The sequence below is a fragment of the Perissodus microlepis genome, chromosome 18 (genome assembly GCF_051167445.1).
Source record: "Perissodus microlepis isolate ML-2025 ecotype Zambia chromosome 18, ASM5116744v1, whole genome shotgun sequence".
In the NCBI taxonomy this organism is placed as follows: domain Eukaryota; kingdom Metazoa; phylum Chordata; class Actinopteri; order Cichliformes; family Cichlidae; genus Perissodus; species Perissodus microlepis.
This window is the reverse complement of record NC_140478.1, coordinates 17,572,958-17,600,768: the sequence shown is the minus strand read 5'-3', so window position 1 is coordinate 17,600,768 and position 27,811 is coordinate 17,572,958. Positions and strand designations below refer to the sequence as shown.

The following is a 27,811-nucleotide window of genomic DNA, read 5'->3' as shown; positions in this document are numbered from 1 at the left end:
GACTTGACAAATAAGTGAATGTCTTCCTATTTGCCTCAGTAACTTAAAGATGTTTTCCTCATTGACAAGACTTTCAGCTTGTACTCTGACTGTAAACAATAGGTTATAGAGTAAAACATTAATCATCCCTGATATGTGGCGTGAATATGATGCAGTTTAAAGATATTTAAAAAATGGTTGGTATAACCCCCAATGATTTATTGATTGACCTTGGTCTAAACAAGAGCATGGATGGCATGGATCAATTCATGAGGAGGGAAGCTCTATAGCTCACGAGTATAACATATTGATCACCTTGGCCGATAAAGAAGTTGTCAGTGGAGGTCTTGGGAGATTTCTCTCACTCATTCTAACTCTAAAAAATGTGGAGCATCAGTGTTGTGTTATTGAAGGAAGGTTTTACTACTGGGACATCCAGATTTTTGCTCAGAGTATGAGCATATTAGTAAAATAGTTAAATCTGTCCACTGGCAACTCTGACAGCAGATTGTAAACTCAAGCTGAACCCAATGGACCAACACCTTGTGGAAGAGTAAGCTTATAATCAAAAATTCAGTTTGAATGCTTACCTCGTAAATATTTTCTTTTCCCTCTAATGCTGATGCTTGCAGACATCCTATTTCCTTCGATTTGGGAGTTGATGCTGATGGTTTGCAGCATCTGCAGTAGGCTCTTGTGGGTTTCAACCTGACAGCTTGCCTCAATGAAGGCTTGGTAATGAGAAAGACCGTGTTCATTCTGTCTACACGTGTCAGAATGACATATATACGAGTGTTTTTGGAGCTTGTGTGCACTGTGGTTTTCTTCTAACATTGCTTGACAAGTATAGCGACCGAAAAATGAGGAAAAATATTCAGACATTTATCTGAACCATCTACTTGTCCAGGATTGAAGATGTGTGAAGATGGTGTAGGCTTTTTGGAGTGTAATTTTATCCAGACATGACAACAGTGTGGTACAAATCTCAGCACCCCCTCTGGGTGATGTTTTCAGTGCTGGCTGAACAAAATTGATTAGACTTTGTACTGTAATGTTAGACTAGCTATGATAGTGTTGTAGTAGCTTTAAAATCATACAAATGGACAGCCCAAAAAAGGGTTAAAATCAGGTTTTGCAAATGTAAAATTGTCAATCATTTTTGCCCAAATGGAGGCTGTGCAACAAGCTACAAACTCAATATGGACTTACACCAGTAAGATGACAGAGAGAGCTTCTCAGCATTACTGATGTAGAGCCATCGGCATCCATGTGCCAGGATTCTGTCCATTTATTCCCCTCTAAGCCCTGTTTTGATATTCACCATCCTTAAGGAGACATTTAACTGCTAAATTTCATGTTCAACAGCTACTCCCAAATTTTCCTTTTTCTAGCAGCTGGAAATGGGGCTGATAAGAGCAGTGGGCCTGAACCAGAACACAAACTTGCAGACTGTAATAACCAAAGTTTAAAGATAAGGAAACTTTAACAGGGCTGAGGCGAACTGAGGAAATTGGGATTTTCTTTTATTTCTTTAAGACCTTTTTACGATGCACATCATCCTTTCTTATTAGAAAAATAATAAGGGTGGCTGTATCTAGACTTGTACTGGTACCATGCCATACATCATCAGCTTTGCATTTTGCATCAATTTAGGAAACAAGATTATTCACTGCTTCAACTTTTTCTTTCTGAAAAAAAAAGACAGAACAATTATATTATAATCTATGTTATGAAGCTCATCTCCAGGTTGTGAATTAAATATATATATATATATATATATATATATATATATGTGTGTATGTATGTATGTATGTATGTATGTATGTATGTATGTATGTATGTATGTATGTATGTATGTATGTGTGTGTGTGTGTGTGTGTGTGCGCGCGCGCGCGCGCGTATACAGTAGGCAGTAACCAGTTGTGAGATATTCATTTCTGCAGTGTTACAAGAGCCTGAATCATCTTTCCTTTTTTTTTTCTTTTTTCTTTTTTTTGTGTCCCGTTTGGATCTTTAGCCATCAGAATTGTTGTCTTAAGGCCAAGAAAGATGCCAAGCGGATTTATTTTACCAAGTGGATCATCATGGCCTTGCCATATTGGTCCATTTGATTGACCTTTATTATAATTATGAATTTATTTTATTTCCGGTTGCTACAAACGGGACAGACATGACTGGGGGATAGGACAGGGAGAAAGAATGAAAGAAAGAGAGGGAGAGAAAGAAAGCCAAAGGGGAGAAGAGACGGTGAGAAGGGGGGGAAGAAAGGAAAAAAAACAAACAAACAAACAAAACACCTGGATCACCTGTATGGAGAAAAAAAACAGAAGAGAAAGCAAACAACAAAGAGCAACATAATAAAAAAACAGCACCATCACAATAAACTAGCTAGCAGTAGATAACAGTAGATACTAAATAATAAACGATATTGTGCAGCACGCAAGATAGACAGCGCACAATGTGCTTTGAGGCAGCAGCCAAGAAAGGTGTAGTCCGCGTCTGTGAACACCCATGTGTACACCTGTGTGCACACCTGTGTGGATCAGCATGCTTGTATTCCAAAGGTTTCTCCGTGTAACGATCTGCTAGAGAGTGTGGGGAGCCATAGCCCCGTCCACCAGGGTATGAAGCAGGTATGGAGGAGATCCAGGCCCCAGATATCCAGAGGCCCCAGAGTACAAGGACCCGAGGAGGACCACCAAAGGGGGGGGAACCGTGCCACCCTCCTGGGAAGAGCTGAGTAGAGCCCCAAACGAGAGGTCACCCCGCAGCTACGGAGCAGAGGCCAGAGGGGGTTGCAGTGGCGTGCCCGCGGGCTCCGCCGGCAGCCAGCTGTGCCAGAGAGGACCGAGCTTCAGGCCCAGAGGCCAGAGGCCTGAGGGCATCCCACCCCCCGGAAGGAGCCCAGCCGGGCCGCAGGCGCCCGGCCCCGCCAATCGGCCACCAGGAGTGAGCCGGTACATACATGAGCGCCCAGCCCCAGACGACAAGGACCACCAACACACCAACGTCTGAGGGCATCAGCCACCGGCAGGGAGTGTGGTGAGGGGAGATAGGCCTCCGTACTTTAGAGGGCCTGAGATGTACCCAGAGAGATTGAGTCTAAGACCCAACCTGACATATAGACACAGACGAACAGGCACACGCGGACACAAACGTGCATTCCCACCCCCATATACACAACCAAATACTCGGCACTCACCCAGCGTGTAGACAGACACAAATAGACACTGCACAGACAGTCGCACTCCCCAAACATACTCTATATCCCAGGTCCAGGTACCCCCGCCCTCAGAGGGGCAAGCCGCACCTAGACCCAGGAGATGTAACCCTTCTCTCTGGGGTGGAGGCAAGCGGACCACCTCCTTATCTGCAGTAGCAGGGAGGCCCCGCATCCCAGACCCCAGTCTGACGGCCAGCACCTCCTCCCAGCCCCCCAGCCCTGATAGCTAACAGAACCGGGGTGAGTGAAGACCTCAAACCTCCCTACGCCCGCTCATATGTAGTGTTGCTGTGTGCTGTTCTAAAGTGCATTTAAAACTCAGGAGAGCATGGTACTAGCTTCCTCTCAGAGAGCAGCACGGCTCCTCCCGAAAACCCTTAGTGTCTAAATGCATTTAAAATTGAGGGTAGGGCACCAGCGCCAGAGGTGGGTTGGAGTACACCGACCATCCTCTGGATGCTGTAAAACGTGCCCACCCCCAAGGCCCTATATGTATGTGTTATGTGAGAGTGTGAGTAATGTGGATGTCTAGGTTGCAGAATAAAATTGAGGCACAGGCGGCCAGAAGGGGACAGAGGGGGAGTGCCTCCCCTGCACCCTGGTGACATACCTGCACCCCAAGCCCTGCGTGTGTGGATGGGTGTGGTAGAGCGGGAATAGGGAGGCAGCTGAGGATGGGGAGGGAAGAAAGGGAGGGGCAAGCGGCCCCTCCCTGGGGCCAGCTCCCCCGCTGACCCCAGTAGGCACCCCCACACTCTGGAACCCACCAGGGCATGGGGGCCCAGGCCCATCCGGACCGGGGCCTGCAGCAGCAGCACCGCCCAGCCCCACAGAGTCCGGGGCAGCCCACCCAACTCCACCCCAGAGAAAACTGCACCCACCCCATCATCCAATCATCTCCCAAACTACACAAGACAATAGACACCCAGGTTGAGTTCATTCTCCACCTCTCCTATATCTCTCCCCCCACCTGCAGAGTGAGCTCCTGTAGTGAGGAGACCACCTGCAAAGGTATAACAACCTCCCCACCAGTTAGAGAGCCCCCTAGTTGGGCCGATGCACCAGAGGTCCCCCGCACTGGGGCTGAGCCCCCCTGCACCCACCCGCCCACTGCTCCGGCGACACAACAGCCAGGACCCAAGCACCCAAGGCCCGGCCAGCACCCCAGACCAGGGGGTGGAGCACCCCCAGACCCCCAAGCCTCCACGCCCGTCCCGGACCCTCCCAGGGGCAGCCAGGCTACCAGGCCAGTAACCAACGTCCGCCAGCACAGACCCTCCCCCATCTCCGCTGTACGCAGCCACAAGGAAAACACCATCTAAGAGCCCCCAGAGCTCCTAACCAGGTCATGGCCACATCCCCCAGGTTAGGCCCTCTAGGGAAACGTCCCTAGGGACTCCCCAGACGCCCTAAGGCCGTCCCTACCCCCATATCAACCACAATAGCGAAGGCAGGACCAAACCATGACCCCCCACCCCCACTAGGTGATGAAGCCGATCAAAGGAGCCCAAAGGGATTGATCAAATGTGATGGCAGAGGTTGTATCAAGACTAATGTGATCTATTAGATGGTTTTTATATTGGTTAGAGTTAAGATTTTTTTATTTTTCCAGTTAATGAGGACCATTTTCTTGGCAATGCATAGGGCCGTAAAAACAACATGGGCTGTGTTTATTTCTGCAGTGACCTCATCCAAGTTGCCCAGCAAGCATACTAAAGGGGAGGCTGGAATGTTACATTTCAGACACTTTGATAAGTCTTCACATATCTCACGCCAAAATTTCTGAACTGGTGGACAGAACCAAAGAGCGTGGATGTAATTGTCCGGTGTATTTGCTGTGCAGTGTGAGCAGTTGTTGGAAGGCGTATAGCCCATCTTGAACATCCTATGACCAGTATAGTGCACTCTGTGTAATATTTTGTATTGTATTAATTGCAAACTGGGATTTCTGATCCATTGAAAGGTTTTTAAGCATATCTGAGACCAAAGGTTTGGGTCTAAGTTGATTGATAAATCTGCTTCCCATTTTGCAATAGGAAGGGATATTGATTCATCTATTTTAGAAAGTGTTCTGTATATTTTAGACAATAATTTGGGGGGATTTAGACTAAAAAATTGTACCACACTTGGTGGTGTTTGTATTTCAGTTTCACTGGGATTAAATTTCTTTTTTACTATGGATTTAATTTGTTGATATTCCAAAAATCGTTTCTTGTTGATCCCATATTGTGTAACTAGTCTGTCAAACGAAATAAAGTCTGTTCCTTCCAATATATGTTCCAAGTATTTAATTCCTTTGCAACTCCAATCTGGAAAGTTTATCATATTATTGTTTTGTAATATGTCCGGATTGTTCCAGATAGGTGTACGTTTGCATGGGATTAATGAAGACTCTGTCATTTTTAGAAACTCCCACCATGCTGTCAGAGAAGAGCTAATATTGATGCTTTTAAAGCATTCGTGTCGTTTGATGTTTGAGCTGATAAATGGTAGGTCTGAAATTTCTAGGTTATTACATAGTGCCTGTTCTACAGCTATCCAAGGTTCATCTAAGAGGGTGTGTTTAAACCATCTAGAGATGAACTGAAGCCTGTTGGCTAAAAAATAGTGATTAAAGTTAGGCAGATCTAATCCTCCTTTATCCTTGGTCCTTTATAGTGTTTTTAAGCTGATACGTGGGGGTTTATCTTTCCAAAGGAATTTAGAAATATACGAGTCTAGAGATCTGAACCAATCTTGTGATGGCTTATTTGGGATCATTGAAAATAAATAGTTTATTTTTGGCAAGACCATCATTTTTATAGCGGCGACCCTTCCCATGAGTGATATGGGTAAAGATTTCCATCTAGCCAGGTCGCCTTCTACTGTCTTTAAAAGTGGGATGTGGTTTAATTTAGTTAATTCTGAAAGTTTAGGAGAGACATTAATACCTAAATATTTTATATTTCCACATTGCAGTGGGGAAGGAGAAGAATTATGGAAGGAGCAATTAATCGGAAGAACTGTTGATTTCGACCAGTTAATTGAATAATCTGAGACACTTGAGAAAGAATTTATCAATGTAATTACCCCAGAGATATTGGTTTGTGAGTTTTGGAGAAAAAGTAACACATCATCTGCATAAAGGCTGATTTTATGTTCTATATTCTTACATTTTATGCCCTTAATTGTAGCCTGTCTAATTGCTGCTGCTAGTGGTTCAATAAAAATTGCAAACAGTGAAGGGGAGAGTGGGCATCCCTGCCTGGTGCCCCTCAGAAGAGAGAAGCTGGAGGATGTTTGGTCATTTGTTCTGACACAAGCTGTTGGGGAGTTATATAATATTTTTAACCAGTTTATGAAAGAGGGTCCAAAACCAAATTTATGTAAAGTTGCAAATAGAGATTTCCAGTTAACTCTGTCAAATGCTTTTTCTGCATCTAAAGAAAATATTATGGTTTCAATGTTTTTACTGCATGAGTAGTCTATTAAATTAAGTAATCTACGTGTATTTGTTGATGAGTGCCTACCTTTTATAAAACCAGTTTGGTCAGGATGAATTAAAAGGGGGGTTATTTTCTCTAATCTCTTTGAGAGAGCTTTGCAGATTATTTTAAGGTCTACATTAATAAGGGATATTGGACGATAGCTTGAAGGAAATACAGGGTCTTTGCCTGGTTTTTGTAAGAGACTGATATTTGCAGAGTTCATATTTGGTGGTAGTCTACCATTTTCTTTGATTTCCTGCAACATCCTGTGAAAATCTGGTGCCAGAATTGTCCAGAATTCTTTGTAAAAATCTGTTGGAAAACCGTCTGGACCTGGAGCCTTATTATTGGGCATACTTATCAGAGCTTCCTGGAGTTCACCTGGCGTCAGTGGCGAATCCAGTGCCATTGCTTGGGTGTCTAATAATTTTGGAAGAGTTATGTTGTCGAGAAATTGATCAATTTCGTTTTTAGATGGGTTTATTTGTGGTGTATATAAAGTTTCATAGAAATCCCTAAAAATTTTGTTTATGTTTTTAGGATCATATATTGTATTCCCAGATAAATCTTTAACAGCACATATAGTTGTTTTTTCTTTATTGATTTTTAACTGGTTAGCAAGAAATTGTCCGGATTTGTTACCGTGTTCATAATTTTGCAGGCGAAGTCTTTGTACTAAGAATTTAGTCTTTTTATTAATAATTTCATTTAATTCTAGTTTTGTCTTGCGTATTTTGTTTAATATTTCTTGGTCTTGGTGTGACACATAGGCTTTTTCTAAGGATTTGATGTTTTTCTCTAGTTCCTGAATTTTTTTGTTTTCTTCTTTCTTCTTATGTGATGAGAAAGAGATTATTTTACCTCTCATCACGGCTTTCCCTGCTTCCCAGAGGACAGATGCTGATGTTCCAGGAATGTCATTAAAGCCTAAATATAGAGTCCATTCTTTTTTAAAGTATTTGATAAACTCTTCGTCTTTGAGCAGTGATGTATTAAATCTCCAGTTTTTTCTTGGTGTAGTATTATTCATCTGTATTAGTGTTAAAGATACAGGAGCATGATCGCTGACAGCTATAGGATGAATCTCAGTGTCTGTAATGTTACTCAGCAGTGAGCTGCTGACCAGAAAATAATCCAGACGAGAGTAGGAGTGATGGACATGTGAGAAGAAAGAATATTCCTTACTGTTGGGGTGAAGGGAGCGCCATGCATCGCAAAGACCAAAGTCGCTCATATACTGTTTGATTATATTTGTGGACTGCCAGTTACGCTGAGTTCCTGCTGTATTGAGCCTATCCATTTCTTCATTTAGTCCCAGGTTGAGGTCTCCCCCAAGAACAATTGTGCAGTCTAGGTGTTCGGAGAGTGTACTAAAAAAAACCGTGGAAGAATGAGGGGTCATCAACATTTGGACCATATATACTTACAATACCTAGCTTTTGGTTAAGTATAGATAGTTTGACGATTAGGAATCTGCCCTCTGGATCTATAACTCTATCGAGTACTGTGAAATTAATATTTTTATGTATTAGAAAGAATCATCTTTCCTTGACACTGTGGAAAATCTAAAAGGCCTGAAAGCCACTCTCTCATTATTTACTTACACTTCCACAACACAGAAGAATTTGTTCCCCTCTAATGATCTTGTCATTTGCTGCAATGAAAAACACAAGAATGCAGGCAAAATCACTTAACAAAACACACAGTTGTTGCTGTGAAGGCAAGATATTTATGATCTTTGGCGAGTGGGTAGTAGGTCCCAAACTGATCTTGACAGTACATAACATGCTTAGTGAGGCTAGATTTTCTCAGTCTCTCAGTTTGCAAATGAAGTGGAAAGACAACATGATATACTCAGGACTGACAGAGTTATAAAACCTAAAGCATTTGTGTCACTACCTTTTGTAAAATATGCAAAATGGGAGTGAAACTAAGTGTCAAACTACATGTGTTAGACAGACTGTTCGGTTGTTTTCCAGCTTCTGCTGATAATCATGTTTATATACAGTTTTTCTGTAGCTCCAATGACAGTATTAACAGTGGAAAATTCTGGTCAAGTCACTGAATGTCTTTGAAGTTAATAGAACTGAACGAGCCAGATAGTGGAAAAAAGAGGGGTAAAGGGAAAAAAGGGTCTTAAAATTAAATCCTGGGCAGGTGACAGTGACTTATGCTGAAGGTGATGCAATTTTCCTGTAAAAGCTTCTTGTGACATGTATTACCCTACCCTAGAAAAATACCACAAGTGATGATGGTCAGATGGTTCCCTTCAATTAAGAAGGTTTGGATTCTAAATTTACATTTTAGCTACATTCATCTTTTTTTGTTTTGTTTTGTTTTTAAAATCACAGAGCATTTACTGCAGTGTATATAACGGTAAACACAGGACAACTAGTCATCTGTTCTCTATGTAATGTAGCTGTCAGCTTTGTTGACTGTTATCTGGCTATGTGTAAATGAGATGAGTGGCCTATGGCTGTTGTGTTCCATAAACTTTGTAGTGCTCATCTAGCAGTATCCAGTTTGCGAAACTTGTATAATTGATTTTTTTGTGTCCTTCCTAGAATATGGATTCATTTATAATGAAGATTTCCTTTTTTCAAAGGGTAGAAAAGTGTGTAGAAACAAACATCAGTAATAACAGGATGAGTCTGAACCACCATCTACCACTAGAGGGAACTGAAGTGCACTGTGTTGAAGTTGAGGAAACCAAAGATCTAGATTCACTCAACCACAGTAGTTTTGGCTGTAACTATGCATTGGCAGGTGAGATAAGGGGATAGGTGGTTTTATAGGGACATCTTCCTGGTTAGGTAAAAAAAAAAAAACATTATTTTTGTCTTTCAGTTAAAAAATTTAATAAATAAAATAAAAATGAAATATTGTTTTTTAGCTCCATATTTCTGCCCCAGCAGTGAGGCTTTTTGCTTAAGTTAGCCCAAGTAGAAAATCTGAGTATGCTCTCTGCATGATTGAATAGGAGTAATGAAGCTGACATGGAATGTGCTCTCTCCCCAGAGCAGAAGACAGTGGGATCCTTTCAAGTTGTTTTTGTCTAACAGCGCTATAATCTCAAGGTCTTTTGGGTCCCTCTGTGAAACAGACAGGGAGAAACAGAACAGATGATAAAGAAAGAGAAGATATCTGTTCTCTCTCTGTGTGTCCATCTGTGTGTGTGTGTGTGTGTGTGTGTGGTCAGCTGACTCATGTTAAGCTGCTAGCCACTTATACTGTGCAGGCATTTCTGTGTTGTGCTGATTCACCTCACTGGTTTGCCATTTTCTTTAAAATAACAGCAGAAACTGGATATCCAGTTCTCTGGTCTGTGAGTCTAGGATACAATTTCAGGGGAAATAAGAAAAGATACAGCGCACTGACTTGGATAGAAAAAGGTTTAAATCCCAGAGAAGCTATTTATGCTGCATGCATGCATGTACTAGCTGCATCATTCACTTGCATGAACGCATTTTGTTGCACATTTTTCTCTGCATTTCAAAGTTCAAACAAGCTTTTGAAGCAGTGTCATGATTAGAGCACACAGAAAGAAGGTTAGGTAACAGAAACTAGCCTTTCATTGTGTCAAACTGAGAAAGCTACAAAATCTAAAAGGGCATGAGGCCAGGAAGCAAGAACACACACCACAGGGATAAACAGACAATCTGACCAAAGACAAAGGGAGACTGTGACTAGATATACACAGAAGACTAATTAGGGCAGTCTAGAGACGCCAGGGAAACTAGACACACCTGAACTAGACGAGACCTGGGGATTTAAAATTAAAAGCAAGGTACTAGGAATACCACCTACTAGGAATAACACCTGATACAAACAGAATATACAGAATTACAAATGAAATAAAAATCCCCAGAATACCAACGAACAACAGGAATTAACTAGAAATTATAGTTAATCTAAAATAAAAGGGGCAGAGACAAAAAAACATAAACATAAAACCATAAGTAACAAATGGTAACAGCAGTAAAGCAAACCCAGATTTTAAGTAAATAACTCGAAAACCACAAAACACAAGAACCATAACCGAAGAGCGAGTGCTTAATAATGAATTCAAAATCCAAAAGCAGAACACTGGGAGTCCAAAGTCCCGGACCATTACAACCATTCATTTGCTTCATTTACTTCCATAAGAATAAACCTTTTCACAAGTTTTGAAAAGAGGCCTCACATTTGGTTCCCAGGCAAGCCTATAGATTATATAACAGTGTTGGGATTCTCTTCACTGTGGCATGTAGAGAACTTGGCGTGGTACAGTGATAACAAAGACAGTAGCTTCTGCCTAACAAAGCATGGCAACATTACCAAGCAAGTTGTTCACTACTAGAGACAGTTTGCCAGCGTTGCTCTCCATAAATTCCCAAGGTTACAGCTGAAATAAATATGTATTAAGTATTAATTAGCACTGCCCATGTGTAAATGGTAAAAAATACCCAAAGTGATAATGAAATCCACTTAGTTGTTGTATTTGTTTGATGGCTCGTATGCACATGTTTAAAAGTTAGAAGCTTCTATGACAAACATGAAGAGTAAAAGTGAATACACAAAGTATTAAAAGCTCGAATATTTTAATACAGTGTCATCTTATGGAATATATACAATCCACATTTCACTTTCACAAGTGCGATAAGAACTCCTTTCTTTAAAGATTACTTAATTTGAAACTGAACAGCATAATCTAGGGGACAGCTCCCTAATCAAACACAACTCATACTATATCAACAAACATTAAGCGACTCAACTGCAATTTAAAGACATGCAAATCTGAAGAATTAAAGCAAGCTTTTAATTAGTAAAGAAGGGACTCCTCTGATGTGTGTGACGCCTGGAGGAACTATTGAAACAGGATCCAGGAAAAGAACCCCACATGATACTAAGTAACTGTTTTAAACGATTTATGTAGCTCATCAATATTCAAGTGTGTATAGTGCGCAGATATAAATTTCAGTGTAAAATGAGAAAGCCTGGTGGCCATATTTAGCATTGTAAATAATACTGTATGCATGCATAATTATCAGATTATGCATAAGGTGACTTTTTTTGTTTGTTTTTCTTAATTGAGAGTAATTAAAAGAAGAGAAATCCTTCTTCTATGAAACTACTTTTTCTGTGTTGTTTTTTGGCTGGACTTGCACGAAGGTAATTACTGGCATTACTCAAGCGTGATGAATGACAATAACAATATATGTCTGTATGGCTTTATGTCATGAATGAGATTTTAAATTCAGAGACAAAAATTTAACTTCTGAAATTTATAGTGAAGAGTGGATCAATCATGTTACATGTACACTGATTAGCAGTAATTCAAAATACCCCCAACTGCACCTTAACATGATAAAGTTCTACAAGTTGTAACCTGCATGCCCAAACAGCTAAAGGTTGTCCTGCAAAGGTTGTGTTTGCAGGACAACTAATAAGTCATCTATAAATGAGATTTTGCATGTTATTGCGTGTGTGTGTGTGTGTGTGTGTGTGTGTGTGTGTGTGTGTGTGTGTGTGTGTGTGTGTAGGACACACAAAGGTCAAAAGATTTTATCTGAATTATTTATATTGCAATTCAGTGACACATTAACACAGATAACACCAGAGGGACAGACATGGGAAGAGAGATGAAGAGGAGAGGTTGTCAGTTGTTACTTTTAACTGAATTTTATCTTAAACTCGTACTATGTTAACAAAATCCTGTAATATATTTTGATAAAGTGTGTATGTTTTTCTTTCTTTTCCTTTGTTAAAGAAGCATTGTGTTTTCTCGTTACATTCTCACATGTTACTGTATGTCAAAGTCACCTCTACTTTGTTGTTGGCCTTTTTGTTAGTTGATAGGGAGCAGAATTTGTGTGTTGGCCTGTGAAGGATCTTTAAGACAAATACTAACACATGAACTATATTAACACTTGAAAATTTTTGGGGAAAGTCCTTCTAGAGCAAGGTCACTTACATGGTCACTGAATGCATCATTAGGTTTGGTCTGACAAAATTGTATTGTTACATGTGCAGTACAAGTAAATCATTGTAGATGTGCACTCAGGGCTCACACACTACTCCATCTCAATGCCACCAGCATCTAGCTGGGGGTCATAGTTGGGGGGTAAAGTGGGACAGACTAGCTAAGAACCTAATGCTAGGAGGGGTTATAACAACCGTGGATTCATATATTTGTTTTAGTTTATGATTTTTTTTTTTTTATTTCTAAGTAATAATCAAAGTAAACAATTAAATTGTCTGACTAATTCAGCTGAATGACTAAACTTGATTCCCAAAATAAGTGGAGGTTCTCTGATGCCACTTTTATCCCTTACAAATAATATAAAATGGTTTAGTCCATGCCGCACTTAGACTCTTCACCGGATAGCTAATTTATGTGACCGCTAATGCGTATCTAGTCTATGTCTCTCACCAACAAAGCAAATTCAGATATTAAAAAAAAAAAAAAAAACACTGAAAGAAGAGAAAGAGAACGTACGTAAACAGTTGTTAACAACCTTCTTAGATAACGTGTTAAGAATGGATTAGCTATGGATTAAGTATGAGCAGTTGTTAAAGACAGCGATCCAATCTTAGATGTGACACCGTATTCATCATAATGAGCTATGACACAGCTTAACACCATGGAACCCTTAATTTATATTGGGTGTTCGCTCACTCTGCGGTAGAGTATCACTTCCTGCTCCTGCTCAAACACAGTGGTGTTTCTGAGTAGCTTATTTGCTTAGCAATTTAATTAACAACTTTTAAATACATTCTTCTTTCATAGTATAATCTTCACGTGCTTCATCCGAAGCACACTTTCTGTGTACTCACTACCTAATTTATAGCCAAAGTATTCACTCACTGTCTCTGTACTGTTTCGCTAGCTTAGCTTAGCTCGTAGCCGACTCGTTAGCACCATGGCTACTTCACCTGTCCCTCCTGCACTTTCTTGCTCATTGTGTCAGATGTTTAGTTACTCCTCGGCCTCCTTTAGCAGTAATGATATCTGTAACAAATGTAGCATATTTGCAGCTCTGGAGGCCAGGATTACTGAATTGGAGACTCGGCTTCGCACCCTTCATTCACCCGTAGCTAGCCAGGCCCCTGTAGCTGGTGCAGCCGAAGATAGCGTAGGCCCCGCTAGCTGTTCCCCGGCAGACCCCAAGCAGCTGGGGAAAGAGGGCGGCTGGGTCACGGTGAGGAGGAAGCATAGTCCTAAACAGAAGCCCCAGGTACACCACCAACCCGTTCATGTGTCTAACCGTTTTTCCCCACTCGGTGACACACCCGCCGGGGGTCAAACTCTGGTAATTGGTGATTCTGTTCTCAGACATGTGAAGCTAGAGACACCGGCAACCATAGTCAATTGTCTTCCAGGGGCCAGAGCAGGCGACATTGAAGGAAATTTAAAACTGCTGGCTAAGGATAAACGTAAATTCAGTAAAATCATAATTCACGTCGGCAGTAATGACACCCGGTTACGCCAATCGGAGGTCACTAAAATCAATATTGAATCGATGTGCAACTTTGCTAAAACAATGTCGGACTCTGTAGTTTTCTCTGGTCCCCTCCCCAATCAGACCAGGAGTGACATGTTTAGCCGCATGTTCTCCTTAAATTGCTGGCTGTCTGAGTGGTGTCCCAGAAACGATGTGGGCTTCATAGATAATTGGCAAACCTTCTGGAGGAAACCTGGTCTTGTTAGGAGAGACGGCATCCATCCCACTTTGGATGGAGCAGCTCTCATTTCTAGAAATATGGACAAATTTATTAAACCCCCCAAAATATGACTATCCAGAGTTGGGACCAGGAAGCAGAGTTGCAGTCTTACACGCCTCTCTGCAGCTTCTCTCCTCCTGCTACCCCCCCAAAAACCCATCTCCATAGAGACTGTGTCAGCTTCCAAAAAGACAAAAAACAAACTAAAAACCAGCAACAAACAACTTAAACATAAACAATCAAAAAGAAAGAACAATACAGTATCCACATCTGAACCAAAGAGTAAAACAGTGAAATGTGGATTATTAAATATTAGGTCTCTCTCCTCCAAGTCTCTGTTAGTACATGACTTAATGATTGATCAACAAATTGATTTACTCTGCCTTACAGAAACCTGGTTGCAGCAGGATGATTATGTTAGTTTAAATGAATCAACACCCCCGAGTCATTCTAACTACCAGAAACCTCGAAGCACAGGCCGAGGGGGCGGTGTGGCAACAATTTTTCACACCAGCCTATTAATTAATGAAAGACCAAGACAGACTTTTAATTCATTTGAAAGCCTGATGCTTAACATTGTCCACCCCAGCTGTGAAACTCAGAAACCAGTCTTACTTGTTATCATCTATCGTCCACCTGGGCCTTACACAGAGTTTCTGTCTGATTTCTCAGACTTTATATCTAATTTAGTTCTGAGCTCAAATAAAATAATTATTGTGGGTGATTTTAACATCCATGTAGATGCTAAAAATGACAGCCTCAACATGGCATTTAGTCTGTTATTAGACTCAATTGGCTTCTCTCAAAATGTAAAAGAACCCACCCACCACTTTAATCACACTCTAGATCTTGTTTTAACATATGGCATAGAAACTGAACATTTAACAGTGTTTCCTGAAAACCCTCTCCTGTCTGATCATTTCCTGATAACATTTACATTTACAATAATTGATTACACAGCGGTGGAGAGTAGATTTTATCAAAGTAGATGTCTTTCTGAAAGCGCTGTAACTAAGTTTAAGAATATAATCCACCCACTGTTATCATCTTCAATGCCCTGTACCAACACAGAGCAGAGCAGCTATCTGAACGCTACCCCAACAGAGGTTGATTATCTTGTTAATAATTTCACCTCCTCACTACGTACGACTCTGGATACTGTAGCTCCAGTGAAAACTAAAGTCTCTAATCAGAAGTACCTGACTCCGTGGTATAATTCTCAAACACGTACCCTAAAGCAGATGACTCGTAATCTGGAGAGGAAATGGCGTGTCACAAATTTAGAGGATCATCATTTAGCCTGGAGAAATAGTTTGCTGCTTTATAAGAAAGCCCTCCGCAAAGCCAGAACATCTTACTATTCATCACTGATTGAAGAAAATAAGAACAACCCCAGGTTTCTCTTCAGCACTGTAGCCAGGCTGACAAAGAGTCAGAGCTCTGTTGAGCCAACCATCCCTTTAACGTTAACTAGTAATGACTTCATGAACTTCTTCACAAATAAAATTTTTATCATTAGAGAAAAAATTACCAGTAATCATCCCACAGATGTAATATTATCTACAGCTACTCTTAGTACCATTGATGTTAAGTTAGACTCTTTTTCTCCAATTGATCTTTCTGAGTTAACTTCAATAATTACTTCCTCCAAACCATCAACGTGTCTTTTAGACCCCATTCCTACAAAACTGCTCAAAGAAGTCCTGCCATTGATTAATTCTTCGATCTTAAATATGATCAACCTATCTCTAATGGTCGGCTATGTACCACAGGCCTTCAAGCTGGCTGTGGTTAAACCTTTACTCAAAAAGCCATCTCTAGACCCAGCAGTCTTAGCTAATTATAGGCCAATCTCCAACCTTCCTTTCATATCAAAAATCCTTGAAAGAGTAGTTGTCAAACAGCTAACAGATCATCTGCAGAGGAATGGTTTATTTGAAGAGTTTCAGTCAGGTTTCAGAGCTCATCACAGCACAGAAACAGCTTTAGTGAAGGTTACAAATGATCTTCTTATGGCCTCTGACAGTGGACTCATCTCTGTGCTTGTCCTGCTAGACCTCAGTGCAGCGTTCGATACTGTCGACCATAATATCCTATTAGAGCGATTAGAACATGCTGTAGGTATTACAGGTACTGCACTGCAGTGGTTTGTATCATATCTATCTAATAGACTCCAATTTGTGCATGTAAATGGAGAGTCCTCTTCACACACTGAGGTTAATTATGGAGTTCCACAGGGTTCAGTGCTAGGACCAATTCTGTTTACATTATACATGCTTCCCTTAGGCAGCATCATTAGAAGACATAGCATACATTTTCACTGCTATGCAGATGACACCCAGCTCTATCTGTCCATGAAGCCAGATAACACACACCAATTAGTTAAACTGCAGGAATGTCTTAAAGACATAAAGACCTGGATGGCCGCTAACTTTCTGCTTCTTAATTCAGATAAAACTGAGGTTATTGTACTCGGCCCTGAAAATCTTAGAAATATGGTATCTAACCAGATTCATACTCTGGATGGCATTACCTTGGCCTCCAGTAACACTGTGAGGAACCTTGGAGTCATTTTTGACCAGGACATGTCCTTCAACGCACATATTAAACAAATATGTAAGACTGCTTTCTTCCATTTGCGCAACATCTCTAAAATTAGAAATATCCTGTCTCAGAGTGACGCTGAAAAACTAGTTCATGCATTTATTACTTCCAGGCTGGACTACTGTAATTCATTATTATTAGGATGTCCAAAAAACTCACTGAAAAGCCTTCAGCTAATCCAAAATGCTGCAGCAAGAGTACTGACAGGGACTAGAAGGAGAGAGCATATTTCTCCTGTTTTGGCTTCCCTTCATTGGCTTCCTGTTAAATCCAGAATTGAATTCAAAATCCTGCTCCTCACATACAAGGTCTTAAATAATCAGGCCCCATCTTATCTTAATGACCTTGTAGTACCATATCACCCTATTAGAGCACTTCGCTCTCGCTCTGTAGGCCTACTTGTTGTTCCTAGAGTATTTAAAAGTAGAATGGGAGGCAGAGCCTTCAGTTTTCAGGCCCCTCTTCTGTGGAACCAGCTTCCAGTTTGGATTCGGGAGACAGAAACTATCTCTACTTTTAAGATTAGGCTTAAAACTTTCCTTTTTGCTAAAGCATATAGTTAGGGCTGGACCAGGTGACCCTGAATCCTCCCTTAGTTATGCTGCAATAGACGTAGGCTGCCGGGGGATTCCCAAGATGCATTGAGTTTTTCCTTTCTAGTCACCTTTCTCACTCACTATGTATTAATAGACCTCTCTGCATTGAATCATATCTGTTATTAACCTCTGTCTCTCTTCCACAGCATGTCTTTTATCCTGTCTTCCTTCTCTCACCCCAACCGGTCGCAGCAGATGGCCGCCCCTCCCTGAGCCTGGTTCTGCCGGAGGTTTCTTCCTGTTAAAAGGGAGTTTTTCCTTCCCACTGTCGCCAAAGTGCTTGCTCATAGGGGGTCATATGATTGTTGGGTTTTTCTCTGTATCTATGAAGCGCCTTGAGGCGACTTTTGTTGTGATTTGGCGCTATATAAATAAAATTGAATTGAATTGAATTGAATTGAATTTCAGAAACAGCCAGGGAGAGTGAGGCAGCAGCAGGTCACTCTCCAAATGATGTGACAGAAGATGAGCTCATATCGCAGCAGCTAAAAGATATTCCAAGCAATTATTTGTATCAATAGCAGTTTCAGCTTAAACTTTTACATCGCTGACATCAAGTAGCACTCAGCTTTATTGTAATCTGGACCAGTGGTTCTCAGCCCGTGTGCTGTGACTCTTAAACTGCTGCATAACTCTCATGTTCGATAACATGAACACTAACACAAACAAAAAATGGATACGATATGTCATGTAACTGCAGATAACATAAATCTAATGTAACCTAATGCATTTTAACATGCAAGTACTGTAGTTCAGCATTACAGTTTTAAAAACATAGTAAGGTTTGGACACATATTTAAGCTTTTGCATATTAACATTATTGGGTAGTACTTTATAATAATGTCACACTATTAATTGATAAGGTATTAAAAAGTGCTTAATCTACCATTCATATATAATTAGACAACCTTAATATGCCATTTATAAATACAGATATATTAATATGCCTATGATTATGACTATGATTAGGATTATTACTAGCAGTGATATAGTAGCACTGATAGCTGTACATAGTCACACCATGTACAGCAGTGATAGCTGTAAATGGCATAACGGTAACAGTTGGATAAACATATCTGTATTTGTAAATGTCTTAAGGAGGAGTAGTGATGAGTGAGGAGTAGCTGGATTGAGGATATAAGTACATAAAATTAAAGTTCTGAAATGTTTATTTCCATCTTGTTAAAGTACAGAACATCACATCATGGGGTTGGTTGGATGGTTGCAGTTAACTGACTTACATTAGTTTATGTTAACTAACTAGTGACAGAACTGAAAAGTCAGTGCAAAACAAGGGGACCAAAACTAGCAATCAGTCTAAGGGGATCACTTTTTCACTGCCCCAGGCTGCAAAAATGAGTTTTATGTTAAGAAATCAGGATATACTGTCCATGTTCAATTTCTGTCTCAGTTAGTGGTTCCCCGTTGTTTGGCTAGCTGCACGGAAATGGAAAACTACACCTGTTAGCAGTCATTTTAATTACCTAATTTTTAGTCTTATCTAGCACAAATTTGACAATTGTATACATTATTGCATTCCCATTCACCTAACCATAAAATTACTCATTGTGATTGAGGTCACTAAAACTGCAAAGAGAGACTGCAAAGGCTCGATATAAAAACAAAGGAAGGGACTATTTGTACAATGACAGCTATATCAGCATCGGCAAAGGTAATGCAATCATGATAAATATGATATATTTGTCTTTCCAAATGCCAAATCGAGCCCACTTCTTTCTGGAGACCTATCATGGAACAGTGATTTGGAGTGTGCAGGTGCTTGTTAATTTTGAAACACTTGAGCATTTCATCCAGATAAAACAGGAATGTGGACTATATTTGCTTTTATTACTACAGAAGAAAACATACAGTTCATGGTTTTAATGGTCGTTGCACATCTTCTTAAGCTGATAACTTGGATGTGTGTATACCAACAGACTGTCAAACTAGGCCAGTGTTAATGGGGTTAATCCCCAAAACCTTTTGCACAGTGGTCTTGTCAAAGATCTTGCCTTGTTTAAACAATGAGGTGATGTTCAAAAGGACAAAACAAAGCACTCTTTATTCCTGTTTTGTTAATTTGCTCTTGTCACCCCAACTAACTGAATGAGTTCACGTGAAAAAATATTGTGTGTGAGATCTGTACACATGTTTTTTATGGTGGAAGTAGATACAGTAGCAAATCTGCAATCTAATAACAAATTCTAAGATTTATGAAGCATAATGAACCAAAAGTAAAACTGTAAATTATGTATATGATCCTTTTCACAGCTTCATGTTATGTTATGATGGTAACATTTTTAACTGTTGAATCAGGGTAATTTTGTCTCATTTTAATGTAGATATTTAAGCAGTATTTATGGTATGGTATTTATAGTGTTTATATTTAGTATGATGTATTTTTGTATAAAATCACTTTAGCCAAAACATTTTGCTTGAATACTTTTTAAACCTGATATACCTTGTTTTCATTCAAGGTATTACAATAATTCCAGTGTAATATCTAAATATGGCAATCTTTTCATAACAAGCTATTTTGGGATTACCATACCTTATTATTGTTGAGGGGTTTTATTGTTTACAACTTTTTAAATGGGCTGTGATAAACGGGTGGACATCTAAAGTGACTATAAATGGGCAGTTGCACAGCAAGAATGATTACAGCTTAATATTTGACCTCTATCACATATGCTGCCTACTATATAAACGTATCATTTGAATGCCAACCTAACGTCCTGTAAGAAAGTCTGTTAAAGAAACTAAATCAACATGTTTGATGCAAGTGTGTCAATAAACTACAGGAGGAAAGTGCTGCTTTTATGTTCAACGATTACAGCTTAATAGTTTCCCCTGTTTTGTATGCTCTCTGCTTGATAAGCCTGTCATTTGAATGAAATCCAGAATTACTGTAAGAATGTCTGTCAGAGAAAGTTAATCAACATGTTTGATTTAGTTGTGTCAATACACTACATCAGTAAAGTACTGCTTTTATGTTTAGCGATTACAGCTTCATATTTAACCACTGTTAGGTATGCTGTCTGATATGAAGGCTAACATTTGAATGGCTCAACTGCCTTTTCTCACGCATGGTCATAAAGTGTAAAAAGAAGGTAAGATTATTTGCTTTGAAACGTTTCTTTATAGTGCCATACCAGAAATAAAAATAAATTAATAATATAAAACAACAAATTAATTAAAAGCTGGTCTGTATAGAAACGTCTTCAGCTGCGTTTTGAAAGAGTCAGTGGAGTCTGCACAGCGTAAAGACAGTGGAAGAGAATTCCACAACCTTGGTGCCACTGCCTGAAAAGCCTGATCCCCATGTGTTTGGAACTGAGTACATGGGGCCAAGGGCAACCTCTGACCTGAAGACCTAAGTGCTGGGGAAGAAGCATGAGGTTTCAACAGGTCAGAGATACATTGGGGAGCTTTACCATGTAGAGCCCTAAAGGTTCAAACTGAAATTTTAAATTGAAACCAAAAATTTATTGACAACCAGTGAAGAGAAGCCAAAACAAGAGTAATAATAATAGTGATAGCAAAGTAATAGAAGTAGTAAAGGCACAGAGAAGCCTCCTGTCAGGATTTTTCAGTTTTACTTAATTTAGCATATTTAGAAATTCACTTTTCCTCGACTCAGAGCAACACTCTGCAGTAATGGATGTTTTTCTAACACTTGTTTGAGGTTGGTTTGAATGTTATGACATATTATCAAATGCATGTTAGGGAAATCATTTCTGACAGTGAGGACAGTGAGATAGATAACAGTGAGGAGGAGTGAAGAAGAGATGTAGAAGGCAGAAAAAACAGTAAAAGGGGTTTAAAATATTGCTTGCCTGGTTGTTACTCAACACATTTAACCCTCCTGTTGTGTTCGTCTCTCAGTAACAGTAGTGATGTTCCTGGGTAAATTTGACCCGGGGCATATTTAAACTGAATAGTTAAATAGTTTTAATAGTGTAAAACTTCTTTTCTTGGATTAATAAGTGTAATCACCATAAAAGATGAAAATCTGCAAACCCTTCTGCATGTTTATATGGCATAGATACTGTTTGGGTCAGTTTGACCCAGCTGTCAAATGAACGTTAAAGACCTCAGAAGTGTCAAATAATATTTGTTTCTTTGCATTTGTGACAAATATGTCACTCCAATTACACACACGCGCACAGACTCCCTATCCTATTGACTTCATCTGTAAAGTGCAAGAATGTAGATGTTGTTGTGACTTTTGACGGGAACCTTTTCTGTTCCCATGAGCAAACTCCACCTAGTGTGTGTACACATAAGTGGAGATTCAGCAGAGAAGGAGTAAAAACTTAAAGATATAAAGGATTTTTTTGTTTCTAACACTTTTGGGTCATTAACAGATGAAGTTGAGTGAGTGATTTATTTTTTTATTTTTATTTGACAACTTTTCTGAACTGGTGACTTTGCACCTTAAAAAATAATCATTTGTAAATATTCTTCTTACTCCTGCAAGTTTTCAAAGCTCCAATATGAATGCGATTTGACACTGAATGAGTAAATGTGCAGTTGCACTGTGTGCATCAAAGATATTGTTTGCTCAGCAGGCAAATCTCTTGACTCCTCCTCCTGAGCAGGATGTTTAATTCCTGTGAGGGGATGCTCGGGTAGTAACCTAATAAAGCTGCTGGATGCAATCCCAGGGCACAATGAGTGGATCATGCTCATCTGACAGACCTGCTTTCTCCAACAACCCTGCGCACGCACGACCTGCTGCTCCTCTGTAAGTACTGCAGGTCACAGCAATTACAACTTGTACAGTAGATAAAATGAAGAGTCAAGTGTCTCTGCTGGTTGAAAAGATCATCAGGACGCATGAATGAAATATATTTCACATTATGGGGACAAGGAGAGAACGAATACATTATTGCTTTCGGTAAGTTTTAGATTTTTGTTTGTATTTTTTTTTTCAAAGTTATTGTTTGTTGTCCTGCAGGTTTGCAGGTCTTATATTGTTTTTTGAACGTACATTTTTGTTTTGCAGATATTTGAATTTGTACAAAACAGATTCCTTTTAGCATTAATACTCAAACGATGTACAGTCTTTCCTCATCCTTGTTAAAGTCCACTGAGTAGCAGCAATTAAAAGTTGTATGCTTTGACTTTAAGAATGATAATTTGCCCTTATGCACAATGTTTAAAGAATGCTCTCAATTGCATTTTGTCATGGAAAAGTCACTTGCTTAAATCCCTAGTGGAGTTATAAATGTTTTGCCCAAAGGCAGCTGCTCTGATAGGGTTCAGTACAATTCCAGCCACATGCACACACTAGGAATCCACAAGTAGGCTAATCATTTTTCTCATTATTCTTTTTGCCAGGAGGTTGCTGTCCTGGTGTAACTGTCAGAACATAATGGTGGCATTTAAAGGGATCTGGACCAAGGACTTCTGGAGGGCTGTGTCTGGAGAATACCTAGCCACACTCATCTTTGTCCTTCTTGGCCTGGGCTCCACCATCAACTGGGCTGCAGGGGAGGAGAAGCCTCCACCAGCTGACCTAGTCCTTATCGCCCTGTGCTTTGGCCTTACTATTGCCACTATGGTGCAATGCTTTGGCCACATCAGTGGTGGACACATTAACCCTGCAGTCACTGCAGCTATGGTTGTAACTAGAAAACTGAGCCTGGCAAAGGCTGTGTTCTATGTGGCAGCTCAGTGCCTGGGAGCTATTACAGGAGCTGGGATTCTCTACTTAGTCACACCTACTGCTGTCAGAGGGTCCTTTGGTGTGACCACAGTAAGAACTTGGTTGTTATTTATGGTTATGATAAATGTAAAATAGGTTTTTAGTATTGTTCCTATTGTTTCTTTTCATTTCATCATTTGTTTCCCAACCGCATTGTTTCCTAATAAGGTAATTCTAATAATTCTGAATCCTAGGTGAATTCCACCATATCCGTGGGACACGGCTTTCTTGTGGAGCTCCTGATCACATTTGAACTGGTTTTTACCGTCTTCGCCACCTGTGATCCCAAACGCACAGACTTAGGTGGTTCTGCAAGCCTGGCTATTGGCATTGCTGTAGTGATAGGGCACTTATTTGCAGTAAGTAGCTTTCAGCAAGTTAAATAAATACATATAGATAGAAACAATGTCACATTCACAGGAATGGTATATTCAGATCACTTATATAAAAAATTTAACTACATCAGAGCCTTAGAAATTTTCTGCAACCACATCTACATATCAGCTGACTCATCTAGTACTCCTACAACTAGCAGTGAAACAGATTAAAGATTAACCTGAAGCTCACATTACATTCCCAAATTAAAGAATTTCAGAGCAAGTTCTTTTCCAAGCGCAAGCTTTTTCAGTGGAAAAAGAGCAGGTGGATCAAGCATCTATTCGTGAATGTGTGATACTCACACTTGTCAGTGTTCACACCCACACGCGCCTCTTTATTGGAGGTTGCCATCGCATGGCAACCAATCTCTGGGGGCTTCCTGAAACCTGCAGAGAAAATGAATGCACAGGGAAACAGATATCATCTCTCACACCACCGCACAACTGATTTCTCATTTGGGCTGTTTACATACATACACACATACACACACACATATTGATAATATGCAAATTTATGATGTACAGTCCTTTTAGACTAATATCAGTATTATTATCCATATTGCAGATCCCATATACAGGAGCCAGCATGAACCCTGCCCGTTCTTTTGGTCCTGCAATGGTCACACTTAACTTCGAGAACCACTGGGTGAGAGATCCTTCTGTATGACCTTATTCTTACTTTAAGGAGTTTGTGCAGGCGAAATTTAATTCAGCATTTCTTCCCTGTTATAGCAGAGAAAGGTCAGTCTTTCTGTGTGGAATTTACATGTTATACATGTTAAATATACAGTATAAACATCCATTTTAGGTGCAAACTGTCTCTTTAAGTTGGTTCAATGACAAAAAAAAATGCCTCAACTGAGGGTGACTAGTTAGTTGTGAATTTTAGAAATGCTGAACTGAGATCAATGAAGTGCTAATCCTAATTGAATGAGTTGAGTGAACCCTTGCCAGACCATTTAGTTAACTCATCATAGCCTTCAAGGCGTCAAGTCACAGTTTATTAATGTGTAATTATTTGCTAATTAAAATCATTTGCCTAGCGACATAAAAATTGGGTGTTCCCTTTCTCCATGATGTGAATGACACCAAGTGTCACTCGTTCTCACTGTGTCTGCCGTCATATTCAGAAGTCACTTCAGCCTGCAGACACAAAACCTACCTACCTCTAACAAGGCACTGATTAACCAGTTGACTAATTAAGGTGTTTGCCTTGCTGCTTGTGTTAGGTCTACTGGGTGGGACCTATTCTCGGAGGTATCTTGGCTGCTGGTTTGTATGAGTACCTGTACTGCCCCGACCCTGAGATAAAGAAGAGGATGAAACAAGTCTTCAAGAAGGACCCATCAGGGAAATACAGGGAAGTGGAGGCAGGGGACATTGCCGCCAAGCCCGGCTCCATCCATAACATCAACGTGGAGAAAGCTGATGTTATGTTAACAGGAGAAGTATGACTATCACGTGCACTGGAAATGGAGACTAATTTGTAGAGCACAATCACAATCAAACTTTGGGGTTATCCAACTTAAGACTGCCCCCCCACCACCACTTACCACACACACACACACACACACAACCCCCTCCCCCTCTAAAGACTGTGTCTTTAAAACAGGAAAAAAAAATTCTGTCTGTGACACACCCAAACTGCACTGCTTTTATTGTCATAAAGCTTGCGTGATGCTATGGCTCAACATCTGCACCCTCTATAAATGATTTAGCAACAGTTTTGGCATGTGGCATACATTGTACAGCCCACAGTACATGAAGTTAAGGAAATGTGGGTAGGGTCAACCAATTATGTGAGGTCATCACAGTGAATCGGAGGCGTGAAGAAGAAAATGCAGCCTTGTTATTTTTGGATTAGTGTCACATTTGGTCCTCATACTTTATATGTAATTAAAAGTAGAGGCTTTCCTTGTAATCATTAATCACATTACAGATCCCAAGCAAAGTAAGACAGCTCTGACAAGCATTATTATCAGAGTCAGAGCTGTGTTACAGTGCTCTCTATTTTCAGTGCATTAAGTTGGAGAAAAATAAAACACAGCTCATTTTGCTTGAAACACAATGTCTTTTGTTTGTTTTTTGTTAAATAAAAATCAAACTCCACGTTTTGCTGTTTATTTTTATCATTTTCCATTTCGTAAAAATGTCATATTTATAAAATATTTTTCTTGTTTTTTGTTTTATAGATCTATATTCTTGTAAGTGTTTGCTTGGCTGTATATCATATCTTCTCTTTTTTTATAGGATAATTGGCTAATCTATGTTTATGTTCAAGTAGTATTCAGTTATTGTGCTCGTATTCTGGAACATGTAAAACTGTGAAGTTGCAATAATAAACCATATACTACTCAGTTATCATTAATAATTCATCTTTCTTAATATTTCAGCCTCCATAAGAAAACTAGTAATGATACCTATATGTTGTTGTTTTTTTGTTATCCATTCCTCTTGGCTCACTGCTTTCTTATGGTAGGTGGTAGACTCCGGGGAAAAGATAAGTCCAGATCACTGATGTATTGGCTCATCTACACATGGATAATGTCTCCCTGTGGCCCAATAACTGTCTAGGATGTGTGTTCCTTGTGAGTTAAGTCGCTGAGAATATCTCCAAGTAATCTCATTTCATCAACAGAGCACAGGAAATGATAACACTTCTGATAGGAAATAGAGGTGATCTATTATAGGATTTTTTTTTTCTTAACTGAAAAAAAAAAACCCACAAAAAAAATAGGTGCTATCTCATTTTTTTCTACAACGTGGAGGAAATGATCAGCCCCACTGATTCTGTTGCATCCACTGAATTTGTCTACATGGTGCAACTAGATTGCATTTGCAAAGTGAAAATACAAGTATGAGTCAGATACTGACTCAAAAGTGTTTTTACTCCCATATTGATAGGATCATACCAAAGTCACTGGTTCAGCACAACCTTTATATGGGACAACAGCATCATCTACTGGCCGTGGTGTGAGAAGGGTTCCCTTTTGCATTTCTCCAGGGGAGGGCAGCCACGAGCTTTTAATGGACAGTTTACGCTGCCGTAGTCTGTAGACAGTTCGTTTTTTTCACAACTCTATATTTAAATCGATCTAGATCATCAAATGCAAAGTAAACCGCAGTATTAGGTCTCGTGCAGCCCCCGTATTAGTACAACAAGAGTCCCAGTAAGTTAATAATGATTTTTTTTCTCTTAAGGGTTGTATTACAAATTTAAAAATTGATTTAGTTATAGTATTTATTTATTGTGTGCATTTAAGAATGAATGGTAACACTTTTTTGTGTTACTATCAGTAATAAATATAGAGGGGTAATGAGGCGGAAACAAGAACGTAATAATGTAGAAATAGCAAGTTATTACCACTTAATTTCCAAGGTAATGCCTAGGTAACTCTTTTTCTCACCACCCATTATAGCTGAGTAATATGAAAATACTAAAATTTGTACAACTGGGTATAACTAGAATATAATAATTAGTAATAGTATAATAATATCCTGGTAACAAAACAATAACCTAATAATAATAAAATGGTAATATGTATGCATTAGAATTTGTATATGCTGACTTTTGATAGCAACATCACAATAATAAGTTTAAATTTATTAACATTTGAAGATAGTATTACCATATTATAATGCTGGAATCAATACTACCTTATGTCCTCGGCATTCTTCTTTTTTTAAAATTAACAATGCAAAAATGATGCTTCATGTTGTGGTTATTACCTGAGAACACATGCAGCAGTTTCTGTGTAATAGCCAAGAGCATGGCTGCAAACCCCAAGTGACCATTTTCAACTAATTCCATGTTAGTGTCCCATTAAAGCAAACTTCAAGAAATTTGATGAGTACCTGCAGATATGTGGTCGTTTATGTGTTTACAACTAGAAATCAGGCACAGAAATATCCATACTATTCCAGCTCAAACTTTTTGAACTTTGCTTTAACTGGTTATTAATGTGAAATTAGACAGAAAGGGGAAAGGTTTGATTTTGAAGCCTTGCCTCCTATTTATTACACAGAAACTACAACAAATGTTCCAAGGAAAAAGCCACAAGATTAAATATAATGTTTTCATCGTTATCGTCAAAAAAGAATGCATTGGATATACCAGCATTATAATGTGGTAATAATACACTAATGTTTAA

At 39.6% G+C, this 27,811-nt stretch overlaps 1 protein-coding gene across 1 annotated transcript; it reads left to right on the top strand.

The window, feature by feature from the left end:
• The first annotated feature begins 22,228 nt into the window (after window positions 1–22,228).
• On the top strand, window positions 22,229–25,805 carry LOC146367663 (aquaporin-4-like). The gene is made up of 5 exons (XM_084912066.1): window positions 22,229–22,320; window positions 22,917–23,334; window positions 23,478–23,642; window positions 24,226–24,306; window positions 24,890–25,805. The coding sequence occupies exons 1-5, from the start codon at window positions 22,229–22,231 to the stop codon at window positions 25,112–25,114; spliced, it is 981 nt and encodes a 326-aa protein (XP_084768192.1). The 3' UTR covers window positions 25,115–25,805.
• Window positions 25,806–27,811: the final 2,006 nt, after the last annotated feature.

Bases quoted from the DNA above. Each gene is read 5' to 3' on its own strand.
- LOC146367663 (XM_084912066.1), top strand. From the start codon at position 22,229: ATGCAATCCCAGGGCACAATGAGTGGATCATGCTCATCTGACAGACCT. The intron at 22,321-22,916 runs GTAAGTACTGCA...TCTTTTTGCCAG, and splicing joins GCACGACCTGCTGCTCCTCT to GAGGTTGCTGTCCTGGTGTA. The intron at 24,307-24,889 runs GTGAGAGATCCT...TGCTTGTGTTAG, and splicing joins TTAACTTCGAGAACCACTGG to GTCTACTGGGTGGGACCTAT.